This window comes from Scyliorhinus torazame, chromosome 26, assembly GCF_047496885.1.
Source record: "Scyliorhinus torazame isolate Kashiwa2021f chromosome 26, sScyTor2.1, whole genome shotgun sequence".
Taxonomy (NCBI): Eukaryota; Metazoa; Chordata; class Chondrichthyes; order Carcharhiniformes; family Scyliorhinidae; genus Scyliorhinus; species Scyliorhinus torazame.
Window position 1 is genome coordinate 41,787,117 of NC_092732.1, and position 17,333 is coordinate 41,804,449.

Sequence of the window (17,333 nt, forward strand, 5' to 3'; positions counted from 1 at the left end):
GACCCGTCCCCACCAGTACTGCACCCCAGTGTTATACAGTAACAGACCCGTCCCCACCAGTACTGTACCCCAGTGTTATACAGTAACAGACCCGTCCCCACCTGTACTGTCCTCCAGTGTTATACAGTAACAGACCCGTCCCCACCAGTACTGTACCCCAGTGTTATACAGCGACAGACCCGTCCCCACCAGCACTGTGCCCCAGTGTTATACAGTGACAGACCCGTCCCCATCAGTACTGTACCCCAGTGTTATACAGTGACAGACCCGTCCCCACCAGTACTGTATCCCAGTGTTATACAGCGACAGACCCGTCCCCACCAGTACTGTACCCGTGTTATACAGTGACAGACCCGTCCCCACCAGTACTGTATCCCAGTGTTATACAGCGACAGACCCGTCCCCACCAGTACTGTACCCCAGTGTTATACAGTGACAGACCCGTCCCCATCAGTACTGTACCCCAGTGTTATACAGTGACACACCCGTCCCCACCAGTACTGTACCCCAGTGTTATACAGTGACAGACCCGTCCCCACCAGTACTGTATCCCAGTGTTATACAGCGACAGACCCGTCCCCACCAGTACTGTACCCCAGTGTTATACAGTGACAGACCCGTCCCCACCAGTACTGTATCCCAGTGTTATACAGGGGCAGACCTGTCCCCACCAGTACTGTACCCCAGTGTTATACAGTGACAGACCCGTCCCCACCAGTACTGTATCCCAGTGTTATACAGCGACAGACCCGTCCCCACCAGTACTGTATCCCAGTGTTATACAGCGACAGACCCGTCCCCACCAGTACTGTATCCCAGTGTTATACAGCGACAGACCCGTCCCCACCAGTACTGTATCCCAGTGTTATACAGCGACAGACCCGTCCCCACCAGTACTGTACCCCAGTGTTATACAGTGACAGACCCATCCCCACCAGTACTGTACCCCAGTGTTATACGGCGACAGACCCGTCCCCACCAGTACTGTACCCCAGTGTTATACAGTGACAGACCCGTCCCCACCAGTACTGTACCCCAGTGTTATACAGTGACAGACTCGTCACCACCAGTACTGTACCCCAGTGTTATACAGCGACAGACCCGTCCCCACCAGTACTGTACCCCAGTGTTATACAGCGACAGACCCGTCCCCACCAGTACTGTACCCCAGTGTTATACAGTGACAGACCCGTACCCACCAGTACTGTACCCCAGTGTTATACAGTGACAGACCCGTCCCCACCAGTACTGTACCCCAGTGTTATACAGTGACAGACTCGTCACCACCAGTACTGTACCCCAGTGTTATACAGTGACAGACCCGTCCCCACCAGTACTGTGCCCCAGTGTTATACAGTAACAGACCCGTCCCCACCAGTACTGTATCCCAGTGTTAGACAGAGACAGACCCGTCCCCACCAGTACTGTACCGCAGTGTTATACAGAGACAGACCCGTCCCCACCAGTACTGTATCCCAGTGTTATACAGTGACAGACTCGTCACCACCAGTACTGTACCCCAGTGTTATACAGTGACAGACCCGTCCCCACCAGTACTGTACCCCAGTGTTATACAGTGACAGACCCGTCCCCACCAGTACTGTACCGCAGTGTTATACAGTGACAGACTCGTCACCACCAGTACTGTACCCCAGTGTTATACAGTGACAGACCCGTCCCCACCAGTACTGTACCCCAGTGTTATACAGTAACAGACCCGTCCCCACCAGTACTGTATCCCAGTGTTAGACAGAGACAGACCCGTCCCCACCAGTACTGTACCGCAGTGTTATACAGTGACAGACCCGTCCCCACCAGTACTGTACCGCAGTGTTATACAGTAACAGACCCGTCCCCACCAGTACTGTATCCCAGTGTTATACAGTGACAGGCCCATCCCCACCAGTACTGTACCCCAGTGTTAGACAGAGACAGACCCGTCCCCACCAGTACTGTACCGCAGTGTTATACAGTGACAGACTCGTCACCACCAGTACTGTACCCCAGTGTTATACAGTGACAGACCCGTCCCCACCAGTACTGTACCGCAGTGTTATACAGTGACAGACTCGTCACCACCAGTACTGTACCCCAGTGTTATACAGTAACAGACCCGTCCCCACCAGTACTGTATCCCAGTGTTATACAGTGACAGACCCGTCCCCACCAGTACTGTACCGCAGTGTTATACAGTGACAGACTCGTCACCACCAGTACTGTACCCCAGTGTTATACAGTAACAGACCCGTCCCCACCAGTACTGTATCCCAGTGTTATACAGTGTCAGACCCGTCCCCACCAGTACTGTACCCCAGTGTTATACAGCGACAGACCCGTCCCCACCAGTACTGTACCCCAGTGTTATACAGTGACAGACCCGTCCCCACCAGTACTGTACCCCAGTGTTATACAGCGACAGACCCGTCCCCACCAGTACTGCACCCCAGTGTTATACAGTGACAGACCCGTCCCCACCAGTACTGTACCCCAGTGTTATACAGAGACAGACCCGTCCCCACCAGTACTGCACCCCAGTGTTATACAGTAACAGACCCGTCCCCACCAGTACTGTATCCCAGTGTTATACAGTGTCAGACCCGTCCCCACCAGTACTGTACCCCAGTGTTATACAGCGACAGACCCGTCCCCACCAGTACTGTACCCCAGTGTTATACAGTGACAGACCCGTCCCCACCAGTACTGTACCCCAGTGTTATACAGCGACAGACCCGTCCCCACCAGTACTGCACCCCAGTGTTATACAGTGACAGACCCGTCCCCACCAGTACTGTACCCCAGTGTTATACAGAGACAGACCCGTCCCCACCAGTACTGCACCCCAGTGTTATACAGTAACAGACCCGTCCCCACCAGTACTGTATCCCAGTGTTATACAGTGACAGACCCGTCCCCACCAGTACTGCACCCCAGTGTTATACAGTAACAGACCCGTCCCCACCAGTACTGTACCCCAGTGTTATACAGAGACAGACCCGTCCCCACCAGTACTGCACCCCAGTGTAATACAGTGACAGACCCGTCCCCACCAGTACGGTATCCCAGTGTTATACAGTGACAGACCCGTCCCCACCAGTACTGCACCCCAGTGTTATACAGTAACAGACCCGTCCCCACCAGTACTGTACCCCAGTGTTATACAGAGACAGACCCGTCCCCACCAGTACTGCACCCCAGTGTAATACAGTGACAGACCCGTCCCCACCAGTACTGTACCCCAGTGTTATACAGTGACAGACCCGTCCCCTCCAGTACTGTACCCCAGTGTTATACAGAGACAGACCCGTCCCCACCAGTACTGCACCCCAGTGTTATACAGTAACAGACCCGTCCCCACCAGTACTGTACCCCAGTGTTATACAGTAACAGACCCGTCCCCACCTGTACTGTCCTCCAGTGTTATACAGTAACAGACCCGTCCCCACCAGTACTGTACCCCAGTGTTATACAGCGACAGACCCGTCCCCACCAGCACTGTGCCCCAGTGTTATACAGTGACAGACCCGTCCCCATCAGTACTGTACCCCAGTGTTATACAGTGACAGACCCGTCCCCACCAGTACTGTATCCCAGTGTTATACAGCGACAGACCCGTCCCCACCAGTACTGTACCCGTGTTATACAGTGACAGACCCGTCCCCACCAGTACTGTATCCCAGTGTTATACAGCGACAGACCCGTCCCCACCAGTACTGTACCCCAGTGTTATACAGTGACAGACCCGTCCCCATCAGTACTGTACCCCAGTGTTATACAGTGACACACCCGTCCCCACCAGTACTGTACCCCAGTGTTATACAGTGACAGACCCGTCCCCACCAGTACTGTATCCCAGTGTTATACAGCGACAGACCCGTCCCCACCAGTACTGTACCCCAGTGTTATACAGTGACAGACCCGTCCCCACCAGTACTGTATCCCAGTGTTATACAGGGGCAGACCTGTCCCCACCAGTACTGTACCCCAGTGTTATACAGTGACAGACCCGTCCCCACCAGTACTGTATCCCAGTGTTATACAGCGACAGACCCGTCCCCACCAGTACTGTATCCCAGTGTTATACAGCGACAGACCCGTCCCCACCAGTACTGTATCCCAGTGTTATACAGCGACAGACCCGTCCCCACCAGTACTGTATCCCAGTGTTATACAGCGACAGACCCGTCCCCACCAGTACTGTACCCCAGTGTTATACAGTGACAGACCCATCCCCACCAGTACTGTACCCCAGTGTTATACGGCGACAGACCCGTCCCCACCAGTACTGTACCCCAGTGTTATACAGTGACAGACCCGTCCCCACCAGTACTGTACCCAAGTGTTATACAGCGACAGACCGGTCCCCACCAGTACTGTACCCCAGTGTTATACAGTGACAGACCCGTCCCCACCAGTACTGTACCCCAGTGTTATACAGTGACAGACCCGTCCCCACCAGTACTGTACCCCAGCGTTATACAGTGACAGACCCGTCCCCACCAGTACTGTACCCCAGTGTTATACAGTGACAGACCCGTCCCCACCAGTACTGTACCCCAGTGTTATACAGTGACAGACCCGTCCCCACCAGTACTGTACCCCAGTGTTATACAGTGACAGACCCATCCCCACACGTACTGTGCCCCAGTGTTATACAGTGACAGACCCGTCCCCACCAGTACTGTACCCCAGTGTTATACAGAGACAGACCCGTCCCCACCAGTCCTGTACCCCAGTGTTATACAGTGACAGACCCGTCCCCACCAGTACTGTACCCCAGTGTTATACAGCGACAGACCCGTCCCCACCAGTACTGTACCCCAGTGTTATACAGTGACAGACCCGTCCCCACCAGTACTGTACCCCAGTGTTATACAGTGACAGACCCGTCCCCACCAGTACTGTACCCCAGTGTTATACAGTGACAGACCCGTCCCCACCAGTACTGTACCCCAGTGTTATACAGTGACAGACCCATCCCCACCAGTACTGTACCCCAGTGTTATACAGTGACAGTCCCGTCCCCACCAGTACTGTACCCCAGTGTTATACAGTGACAGACCCGTCCCCACCAGTACTGTACCCCAGTGTTATACAGTGTCAGACCCGTCCCCACCAGTACTGTACCCCAGTGTTATACAGTGACAGACCCGACCCCACCAGTACTGTAACCCAGTGTTATACAGTGACAGACCCATCCCCACCAGTACTGTACCCCAGTGTTATACAGTGACAGACCCATCCCCACCAGTACTGTACCCCAGTGTTATACAGTGACAGACCCGTCTCCACCAGTACTGTACCCCAGTGTTATACAGTGACAGACCCGTCCCCACCAGTACTGTACCCCAGTGTTATACAGTGACAGACCCATCCCCACCAGTACTGTACCCCAGTGTTATACAGTGACAGACCCATCCCCACCAGTACTGTACCCCAGTGTTATACAGTGACAGACTCGTCCCCACCAGTACTGTACCCCAGTGCTATACAGTGACAGACCCGTCCCCACCAGTACTGTACCCCAGTGTTATACAGCGACAGACCCGTCCCCACCAGTACTGTACCCCAGTGTTATACAGTGACAGACCCGTCCCCACCAGTACTGTGCCTCAGTGTTATACAGTGACAGACTCGTCCCCACCAGTACTGTATCCCAGTGTTATACAGAGACAGACCCGTCCCCACCAGTACTTTACCCCAGTGTTATACAGCGACAGACCAGTCCCCACCAGTACTGTACCCCAGTGTTATACAGTGACAGACCCGTCCCCACCAGTACTGTACCCCAGTGTTATACAGAGACAGACACGTCCCCACCAGTACTGTACCCCAGTGTTATACAGTGACAGACTCGTCCCCACCAGTACTGTATCCCAGTGTTATACAGAGACAGACCCGTCCCCACCAGTACTTTACCCCAGTGTTATACAGCGACAGACCAGTCCCCACCAGTACTGTATCCCAGTGTTATACAGTGACAGACCCGTCCCCACCAGTACTGTACCCCAGTGTTATACAGTGACAGACCCGTCCCCACCAGTACTGTACCCCAGTGTTATACAGCGACAGACCCGTCCCCACCAGTACTGTACCCCAGTGTTATACAGTGACAGACCCATCCCCACCAGTACTGTACCCCAGTGTTATACAGCGACAGACCAGTCCCCACCAGTACTGTGCCCCAGTGTTATACAGTGACAGACCCACCCCCACCTGTACTGTACCCCAGTGTTATACAGTGACAGACACGTCCCCACCAGTACTGTGCCCCAGTGTTATACAGTGACAGACCCACCCCCACCTGTACTGTACCCCAGTGTTATACAGTGACAGACCCGTCCCCACCAGTACTGTACCCCAGTGTTATACAGAGACAGACACGTCCCCAGCAGTACTGTACCCCAGTGTTATACAGTGACAGACCCGTCCCCACCAGTACTGTACCCCAGTGTTATACAGTGACAGACCCATGCCCACCAGTACTGTACCCCAGTGTTATACAGTGACAGACCCATGCCCACCAGTACTGTATCCCAGTGTTATACAGCGACAGACCCGTCCCCACCAGTACTGTACCCCAGTGTTATACAGCGACAGACCCGTCCCCACCAGTACTGTATCCCAGTGTTATACAGTGACAGACCCATCCCGACCAGTACTGTGCCCCAGTGTTATACAGTGACAGACCCGTCTCCACCAGTACTGTACCCCAGTGTTATACAGTGACAGACTCGTGCCCACCAGTACTGTACCCCAGTGTTATACAGTGACAGACCCATCCCCACCAGTACTGTACCCCAGTGTTATACAGTGACAGACCCATCCCCACCAGTACTGTACACCAGTGTTATACAGTGACAGACCCGTCCCCACCAGTACTGTACCCCAGTGTTATACAGTGACAGACCCATCCCCACCAGTACTGTACCCCAGTGTTATACAGTGACAGACCCGTCCCCACCAGTACTGTATCCCAGTGTTATACAGCGACAGACCCGTCCCCACCAGTGCTGTACCCCAGTGTTATACAGTGACAGACCCATCCCCACCAGTGCTGTACCCCAGTGTTATACAGTGACAGACCCGTCCCCACCAGTACTGTATCCGTGTTATACAGTGACAGACCCGTCCCCACCAGTACTGTACCCCAGTGTTATACAGTGCCAGACCCGTCCCCACCAGTACTGTACCCCAGTGTTATACAGTGACAGACCCGTCCCCACCAGTACTGTACCCCAGTGTTATACAGTGACAGACCCGCCCCCACCAGTACTGTACCCCAGTGTTATACAGTGACAGACCCATCCCCACCAGTACTGTACCCCAGTGTTATACAGTGACAGGCCCGTCCCCACCAGTACTGTACCCCAGTGTTGTACAGTGACAGACCCGTCCCCACCAGTACTGTACCCCAGTGTTATACAGCGACAGACCCATCCCCACCAGTACTGTACCCCAGTGTTATACAGTGACAGACCCGTCCCCACCAGTGCTGTACCCCAGTGTTATACAGTGACAGACCCGTCCCCACCAGTACTGTACCCCAGTGTTATACAGCGACAGACCCGTCCCCACCAGTACTGTACCCCAGTGTTATACAGTGACAGACCCGTCCCCACCAGTGCTGTACCCCAGTGTTATACAATGACAGACCCGTCCCCACCAGTACTGTATCCCTGTGTTATACAGCGACAGACCCGTCCCCACCAGTACTGTACCCCAGTGTTATACAGTAACAGACCCATCCCCACCAGTACTGTATCCCTGTGTTATACAGTGACAGACCCGTCCCCACCAGTACTGTACCCCAGTATTATACAGTGACAGACCCGTCCCCACCAGTACTGTACCCCAGTGTTATACAGTAACAGACCCGACCCCACCAGTACTGTACCCCAGTATTATACAGTGACAGACCCGTCCCCACCAGTACTGTACCCCAGTGTTATACAGTGACAGACCCGTCCCCACCAGTACTGTACCGCAGTGTTATACAGTGACAGACCCGTCCCCACCAGTACTGTACCCCAGTGTTATACAGTGACAGACCCGTCTCCACCAGTACTGTACCCCAGTGTTATACAGTGACAGACCCGTCCCCACCAGTACTGTACCCCAGTGTTATACAGTGACAGACCCGTCCCCACCAGTACTGTACCCCAGTGTTATACAGTGACAGACCCGTCCCCACCAGTACTGTACCCCAGTGTTATACAGTAACAGACCCATCCCCACCAGTACTGTACCCCAGTGTTATACAGTACCAGACCCGTCCCCACCAGTACTGTACCCCAGTGTTATACAGTGACAGACCCGTCCCCACCAGTACTGTACCCCAGTGTTATACAGTGACAGACCCGTTCCCACCAGTACTGTACCCCAGTGTTATACAGTGACAGACCCGTCCCCACCAGTACTGTACCCCAGTGTTATACAGTGACAGACCCATCCCCACCAGTACTGTACCCCAGTGTTATACAGTGACAGACCCGTCCCCACCAGTACTGTACCCCAGTGTTATACAGTGACAGACCTGTCCCCACCAGTACTGTATCCCAGTGTTATACAGCGACAGACCCGTCCCCACCAGTACTGTACCCCAGTGTTATACAGTGACAGACCCGTCCCCACCAGTACTGTACCCCAGTGTTATACAGTGACAGACCCGTCCCCACCAGTACTGTACCCCAGTGTTATACAGTGACAGACCTGTCCCCACCAGTACTGTATCCCAGTGTTATACAGTGACAGACCCGTCCCCACCAGTACTGTATCCCAGTGTTATACAGTGACAGACCCGTCCCCACCAGTACTGTACCCCAGTGTTATACAGTGACAGACCCGTCCCCACCAGTACTGTACCCCAGTGTTATACAGTGACAGACCCGTCCCCACCAGTACTGTACCCCAGTGTTATACAGTGACAGACCTGTCCCCACCAGTACTGTATCCCAGTGTTATACAGTGACAGACCTGTCCCCACCAGTACTGTATCCCAGTGTTATTCAGTGACAGACCCGTCCCCACCAGTACTGTACCCCAGTGTTATACAGTGACAGACCTGTCCCCACCAGTACTGTATCCCAGTGTTATACAGTGACAGACCCGTCCCCACCAGTACTGTACCCCAGTGTTATACAGTGACAGACCTGTCCCCACCAGTACTGTATCCCAGTGTTATACAGTGACAGACCTGTCCCCACCAGTACTGTATCCCAGTGTTATTCAGTGACAGACCCGTCCCCACCAGTACTGTACCCCAGTGTTATACAGTGACAGACCTGTCCCCACCAGTACTGTACCCCAGTGTTATACAGCGACAGATCCGTCCCCACCAGTACTGTACCCCAGTGTTATACAGTGACAGACCAGTCCCCACCAGTACTGTACCCCAGTGTTATACAGTGACAGACCCGTCCCCACCAGTACTCTACCCCAGTGTTATACAGTGACAGACCTGTCCCCACCAGTACTGTACCCCAGTGTTATACAGCGACAGATCCGTCCCCACCAGTACTGTACCCCAGTGTTATACAGTGACAGACCAGTCCCCACCAGTACTGTACCCCAGTGTTATACAGTGACAGACCCGTCCCCACCAGTACTCTACCCCAGTGTTATACAGTGACAGACCTGTCCCCACCAGTACTGTACCCCAGTGTTATACAGCGACAGATCCGTCCCCACCAGTACTGTACCCCAGTGTTATACAGTGACAGACCAGTCCCCACCAGTACTGTACCCCAGTGTTATACAGTGACAGACCCGTCCCCACCAGTACTCTACCCCAGTGTTATACAGTGACAGACCTGTCCCCACCAGTACTGTACCCCAGTGTTATACAGCGACAGATCCGTCCCCACCAGTACTGTACCCCAGTGTTATACAGTGACAGACCCGTCCCCACCAGTACTGTACCCCAGTGTTATACAGTGACAGACCCGTCCCCACCAGTACTGTACCCCAGTGTTATACAGCGACAGACCCGTCCCCACCAGTACTGTACCCCAGTGTTACAGTGACAGACCCGTCCCCACCAGTACTGTACCCCAGTGTTATACAGTGACAGACCCGTCCCCACCAGTACTGTACCCCAGTGGTATACAGTGACAGACCCGTCCCCACCAGTACTGTACCCCAGTGGTATACAGTGACAGACCCGTCCCCACCAGTACTGTACCCCAGTGTTATACAGTGACAGACCCGTCCCCACCAGTACTGTACCCCAGTGGTATACAGCGACAGACCCGTCCCCACCAGTACTGTACCCCAGTGTTATACAGTGACAGACCCGTCCCCACCAGTACTGTACCCCAGTGGTATACAGCGACAGACCCGTCCCCACCAGTACTGTACCCCAGTGTTACAGTGACAGACCCGTCTCCACCAGTACTGTACCCCAGTGTTATACAGTGACAGACCCGTCCCCACCAGTACTGTACCCCAGTGTTATACAGAGACAGACCCCTCCCCACCAGTACTGTACCCCAGTGTTATACAGTGGCAGACCCGTCCCCACCAGTACTGTACCCCAGTGTTATACAGCGACAGACACGTCCCCACCAGTACTGTACCCCGGTGTTATACAGTGACAGACCCGTCCCCACAGTACTGTACCCCAGTGTTATACAGTGACAGGCCCGTCCCCACCAGTACTGTACCCCAGTGTTATACAGTGACAGACCCGCCCCCACCAGTGCTGTACCCCAGTGTTATACAGTGACAGACCCGTCCCCAACAGTACTGTACCCCAGTGTTATACAGTGACAGACCCATCCCCACCTGTACTGTACCCCAGTGTTATACAGTGACAGACCCGTCCCCACCAGTACTGTACCCCAGTGTTATACAGTGACAGACCCGTCCCCAACAGTACTGTACCCCAGTGTTATACAGCGACAGACCCGGGGGCTGACCGGTTCTCCCCCGGGCTGGGAGTGGGCCGGCCGCCCGCAGCCTGCGCGCTGGGCCCCGGGCTGGCGCTGGGACTCGAGCCCCCGGCTCGGCGCCGGGCCTGGTCCGGCTTACCCGCGAGTGGTTGAGCTCCATCATCACCTCCTCGAAGGCGGCCGTCTCCTCCGCCTGCTTCTGGTTGTGGAGGGCGATCTTCTCGCTGAATTTGCGCGGGTTGTTGCCGGCCGCCATGTTGATGGCGATTCTCGGCCGCCCGGGCGGCGGGCGGGCGGGCGACAGGGCCGCGGCGGCGCATTAAAACGCGTCACCACCGCCGGCTGCTGCAGGCGCCCCGGCCAGAAACAAAACCCGCCCGACCGCCTCCCTGCGCATGCCGGGAACTGCCGTTTCCTCGACCGCTCGCCCCATTCCCCGGCCGCACCCACGGACTACAGACCCCACAATCCCCCTCGCTCCTCTATCTGCTCATGCAGACTACAGCTCCCGGCATGCCCGGGACCGGAAGCGACGTCTGATCTGCCACCCCAACCGCGCCACCCTCTGGGTACTGTAGTCCTCCATTCGGCAGGAGGAGGCCATTCGGGCCATCCATTTGGTACCCAATAAAAGGACCACCTTCTCTGTCCCTGTCACCAGACCTGCACATCTTTGGACACTAAGGGACAATTTAGCATGGCCAATCCACCTAACCTGCACATCTTTGGACACTAAGGGGCAATTTAGCACGGCCAATCCACCTAACCTGCACATCTTTGGACACTAAGGGGCAATTTAGCACGGCCAGTCCACCTAACCTGCACATCTTTGGACACTAAGGGGCAATTTAGCACGGCCAATCCACCTAACCTGCACATCTTTGGACACTAAAGGAGCAATTTAACACGGCCAATCCACCTAACCTGCACATCTTTGGACACTAAGGGACAATTTAGCATGGCCAATCCACCTAACCTGCACATCTTTGGACACTAAGGGGCAATTTAGCACGGCCAATCCACCTAACCTGCACATCTTTGGACACTAAGGGACAATTTATCATGGCCAATCCACCCAACCTGCACATCTTTGGACACTAAGGGGCAATTTAGCACGGCCAATCCACCTAACCTGCACATCTTTGGTCACTAAGGGACAATTTAGCACGGCCAATCCACCTAACCTGCACATCTTTGGACACTAAGGGGCAATTTAGCACGGCCAGTCCACCTAACCTGTACATCGTTGGACACTAAGGGGCAATTTAGCACGGCCAATCCACCCAACCTGCACATCTTTGGACACTAAGGGGCAATTTAGCACGGTCAATCCACCTAACCTGCACATCTTTGGTCACTAAGGGACAATTTAGCACGGCCAATCCACCTAACCTGCACATCTTTGGACACTAAGGGACAATTTAGCACGGCCAATCCACCTAACCTGTACATCTTTGGACACTAAGGGACAATTTAGCACGGCCAATCCACCTAACACGCACATCTTTGGACACTAAGGGGCAATTTAGCACGGCCAATCCACCTAACCTGTACATCTTTGGACACTGAGGGACAATTTAGCACGGCCAGTCCACCTAACCCGCACATCTTTGGACACTAAGGGACAATTTAGCACGGCCAATCCACCTAACCTGCACATCTTTGGACACTAAGGGACAATTTAGCACGGCCAATCCACCTAACCCGCACATCTTTGGACACTAAAGGACAATTTAGCACGGCCAATCCACCTAACCTGCACATCTTTGGACACTAAGGGGCAATTTAGCACAGCCAATCCACCTAACCCGCACATCTTTGGACACTAAGGGACAATTTAGCACGGCCAATCCACCTAACCTGCACATCTTTGGTCACTAAGGGACAATTTAGCACGGCCAATCCACCTAACCTGCACATCTTTGGACACTAAGGGGCAATTTAGCACGGCCAATCCACCTAACCCGCACATCTTTGGACACTAAGGGACAATTTAGCACGGCCAATCCACCTAACCTGCACATCTTTGGACACTAAGGGACAATTTAGCACGGCCAATCCACCTAACACGCACATCTTTGGACACTAAGGGGCAATTTAGCATGGCCAATCCACCTAACCTGCACATCTTTGGACACTAAAGGACAATTTAGCATGGCCAATCCACCTAACCTGCACATCTTTGGACACTAAGGGACAATTTAGCATGGCCAATCCACCTAACCTGCACATCTTTGGACACTGTGGGACAATTTAGCACGGTCAATCCACCTAACCTGCACATCTTTGGACTGTGGGAGGAAACCGGAGCTCCTGGAGGAAACCCACGCAGACACGGGGAGGACGGGCAAGCTCCAACAATCTGACCCGAGAATCCTACGGCAGGATGTAGTCGTACGTAGATGTTTTATGTTGCTGAGTGCGACCAGCCCGTCCCCAGCAGTGAATCATTGATAAGGTCCGAGCAAAGAGGGCAGGAGCAGGGTCACGCTCTGAATCATCATGGCCCGGCCCCCGCAGATCAACGCCCACTGCGCCCCAGCCCCTTAGCCACGAGCATCTGAAGCCTTTGTAGATGGTTCTGATCGCTGTGATACCACCCCCCCCCCGCCACCACCCCGTGCAAGGCGGGGGGGGGGGGGGGGGGGGGGGGCTGGGGTCGCCGCATCCCAAGCAAGTGTCTATGTTTCACAAGGCGGGGGACCCTCACGGATCACGTCAGCCGGTACAGGAATTGCACTCGCACCGCTGACTTCGCTCCGCATCACGAGCCAGCCGTCCGGCCAACCGAGCTGACCGACCTCCAAGTAGACACCCACCCTCGCCATCCCTCTCCTCCCCAGTCCTACGTCTATGTTAGGTTCCACACCGTAACTCTGTCTTTCTATATTGAGATCTGTTCTGCTGTGTTTACTTATTTAAACTTTATTCAGCCAGGTGGGGCAGCGGAGAACCAATTCTCATTGACAATAACAACCTGGGAAAGAGGCTAACGCCACAACAACACGAATTACACAATACGATTCATTGAAACATTATTTCTTGGGCTGTCCCTCAGGGTCGAGGGTGAGTTGCTTCCACTCCGGGGAGGTGGGTCCTGGGGTGACTGAATAGTCCAATCCTGGATCCGTAGATTCTGCCAGAGGTTTGGCAGGGGGTGTTGGATGAGGTGGGTGGGACACTCTGGATTCAGCGCTCTCCTTCCGCTATTTACACTTGGCCTCGCGTGCTCCACCCTGCGATTGGCGCCTTCGCGGATGCTTTCCTCTCCAGCTTGTGCGTTGTGAGGCAAGCAATTCCCACGTGCCGAAGGGAACGTTGCATTTGTTCCGGAAGGCTTTCAGTGTCCTTGTCGCGTTTCCTCTGCCCTCCTAGTGCCATGGTGGAGCTCGGAGTATTTGTTTTGGGAGTCTTGTGTCGGGCACGGGGGCAATGTGTCCCGCCCATCGCAGCTGGACGAGGGTACCAGTGCCTCGGTACTGGGGATATTGGCCTGGGAGAGGGCGCTCACGTTGGTACGACTATCCTGCCAGCGCGTGTGCAGGATTTTGCGGAGGCGACGTTGGTGATATCTCTCCAGGGATTTGAGATGTCTGCTGTACATTGTCCATGTTTCTGATGCACACAGGAGAGGGGGCACCAAGGCTGCTCTGGAGACCATCAGCTTGGTGCTTGGTTTGAGGACTCAATCTGCGAACACTGTTTCACAGGTGTCCAAAGACACAGGTGTCCAATGTCCAAAGGTGCACTAGCGCAGTGGAGGTGATGCTGGATTGCGTCGTTAACGTCCGCTCGCACCGACTGGAGGCTCCCGAGGTTTGGGAAACCTTGTAGAATTTACAGGAGGCCATTCGGCACCATGGAGCTGTGAAGCAACTGTGCCAACCACTAGGCTACCATGCTGCCCAGGTGATCCACATTGTCCAAAGGCAGCTTTGTTTTAACAGTGTTAAGAGCTCTGCGGAAGTCATGTGGACTTGAAACGTGAACCGTTTCTCCCTCCAGATGCCTGCCGCGCCAGAGCTGCTGAGTGAATTCAGCACTTTCAAGGAAAGTGTGTTTCATTTCACAATCCCTGGTTGATATTTGGTTGCAAGCATTGATCTGCTGCATGTCAGCAGCAGCTCGTGAGGCATGCTCGCCGAATGGGCAGTCTGCTGGCTACATTGTGTTTGATACAGTCAATGCCCTGTATTCTTTTTAAAAATGTTTTTGTATGTTTAAAGTACGGTTGCACAGTGGTTAGCACTGTTGCTTCACCGCTCCAGGGTCCCGGGTTCGATTCCCGGCTCGGGTCACTGTCTGTGCCGAGTCTGCACATCCTCCCCGAGTGTGCGTGGGTTTCCTCCGGGTGCTCCGGTTTCCTCCCACAGTCCAAAGACGTGCAGGTTAGGTGGATTGGCCGTGATAAATTGCCCTTAGTGTCCAAAAAAAAGGTGGGGTGGGGTTATGGGGATAGGGTGGAGGCGTGGGCTTTGGTAGGGTGCTCTTTCCAAGGGCCGGTGCAGACTCGATGGGCCGAATGGCCTCCTTCTGCACTGCAAATTCTAAGCTTCTGTCCCCAATTAACTTCTTTTCCAGTTAAGAGGAGAGGAGCAGGGGTAGGCCAAGGGGAGGTGTTAAGGAGTGGTGGTTATTGTCACTGGACTAGTAATCCGGAGACCCAGTTTGATGCTCTGGGGAACCTCGGTTCGAATCCCACCTGTGAAATTTGAAGAGGTGTGACCCAAGTTCCATTCTGACCTCGGGCGATTGGTTGTGTGGTGTTCGCACATTCTCACTGTGCCCGAGTGGGCTCCCTCCAAAGGTGTGCACGTTAGGTGGATTGGCCGCGCTAAATTGTCACTTCGTGTCCAAAGACGTGCAGTAAGGGAGCGCTTTAAATGGGCCGAACGGCCACCTCCTTCTGCACTTTGGGGATTCCAGTCCGATTCTATGATTTGAGCCTGCTCCACTATTCAAACAGATCATGGCACATAAACTGCAACATTTCCACCCCCCCCTCCGCATTAACCCTTGATAGGCAGCAAGTAGGCGCAGTGATTAGCACTGCTGCCTCACAGCGCCAGGGTCCCGGGTTTGATTCCCGGCTTGGGTCACTGAGCGGAGTCTGCACATTCTCCCCGTGTTCCTCCGGCTGCTCCGGTTTCCTCCCACAAGTCCCGAAAGACGTGCTGTTAGGTGAATTGGACATTCTGAATTCTCCCTCCGTGTACACGAACAGGCGCCGGAATGTGGCGACTAGGGGCTTTTCACGGTAACTTCATTGCAGTGTTAATGTAAGCCTACTTGTGACACTGTTTCCAACATTCTAGTTTCACCTCCCGTCACTATTCACGCCGTCGTGTCTCTCCGCGTCGCCGCGTCTCTCCGCGTCGCCGTGTCTCTCCCCGTCGCCGTGTCTCTCCCCGTCGCCGTGTCTCTCCCCGTCGCCGCGTCTCTGCGTCTCTCTCCGTCTCTCCGCGTCTCTGCGTCTCTCTCCGTCTCTCCGCGTCTCTGCGTCTCTCCGCGTCTCTGCGTCTCTCCGCGTCGCCGTGTCTCTCCGCGTCGCCGTGTCTCTCCCCGTCGCCGTGTCTCTCCGCGTCGTCGTGTCTCTCCGCGTCGCCGTGTCTCTCCCCGTCGCCGTGTCTCTCCCCGTCGCCGTGTCTCTCCGCGTCGCCGTGTCTCTCCCCGTCGCCGTGTCTCTCCGCGTCGCCGCGTCTCTCCGCGTCGCCGTGTCTCTCCGCGTCGCCGTGTCTCTCCCCGTCGCCGCGTCTCTGCGTCTCTCCCCGTCGCCGCGTCTCTGCGTCTCTCCGCGTCGCCGTGTCTCTCCCCGTCGCCGCGTCGCCGTGTCTCTCCCCGTCGCCGCGTCTCTGCGTCTCTCCCCGTCGCCGTGTCTCTCCCCGTCGCCGCGTCTCTGCGTCTCTCCGCGTCGCCGTGTCTCTCCCCGTCGCCGCGTCTCTGCGTCTCTCCGCGTCGCCGCGTCTCTGCGTCTCTCCCCGTCGCCGTGTCTCTCCGCGTCGCCGTGTCTCTCCCCGTCGCCGTGTCTCTCCGCGTCGCCGCGTCTCTCCGCGTCGCCCCGTCTCTCCCCGTCGCCGCGTCTCTCCCCGTCGCCGTGTCTCTCCGCGTCGCCGTGTCTCTCCCCGTCGCCGTGTCTCTCCGCGTCGCCGCGTCTCTCCGCGTCGCCGCGTCTCTCCGCGTCGCCGTGTCTCTCCCCGTCGCCGCGTCTCTCCCCGTCGCCGCGTCTCTCCCCGTCGCCGTGTCTCTCCGCGTCGCCGTGTCTCTCCGCGTCGCCGTGTCTCTCCGCGTCGCCGTGTCTCTCCCCGTCGCCGTGTCTCTCCCCGTCGCCGTGTCTCTCCGCGTCGCCGTGTCTCTCCCCGTCGCCGTGTCTCTCCCCGTCGCCGCGTCTCTCCCCGTCGTCGTGTCTCTCCCCGTCGCCGTGTCTCTCCGCGTCGCCGTGTCTCT

The 17,333-nt window shown here is 55.4% G+C and overlaps 1 protein-coding gene across 1 annotated transcript in view; it reads right to left on the reverse strand.

Moving 5' to 3' along the window:
* The window catches only part of LOC140403003 (CREB-regulated transcription coactivator 2-like), a 125,224-nt gene extending 114,003 nt beyond the window's left edge, over nucleotides 1-11,221 (reverse strand). Inside the window, 1 exon segment of the mRNA XM_072490658.1 lies at nucleotides 11,029-11,221. Within this exon segment, the coding sequence (XP_072346759.1) occupies nucleotides 11,029-11,145 (117 nt within the window). The 5' untranslated portion in view covers nucleotides 11,146-11,221.
* Between the last annotated feature and the right edge of the window lie 6,112 nt (nucleotides 11,222-17,333).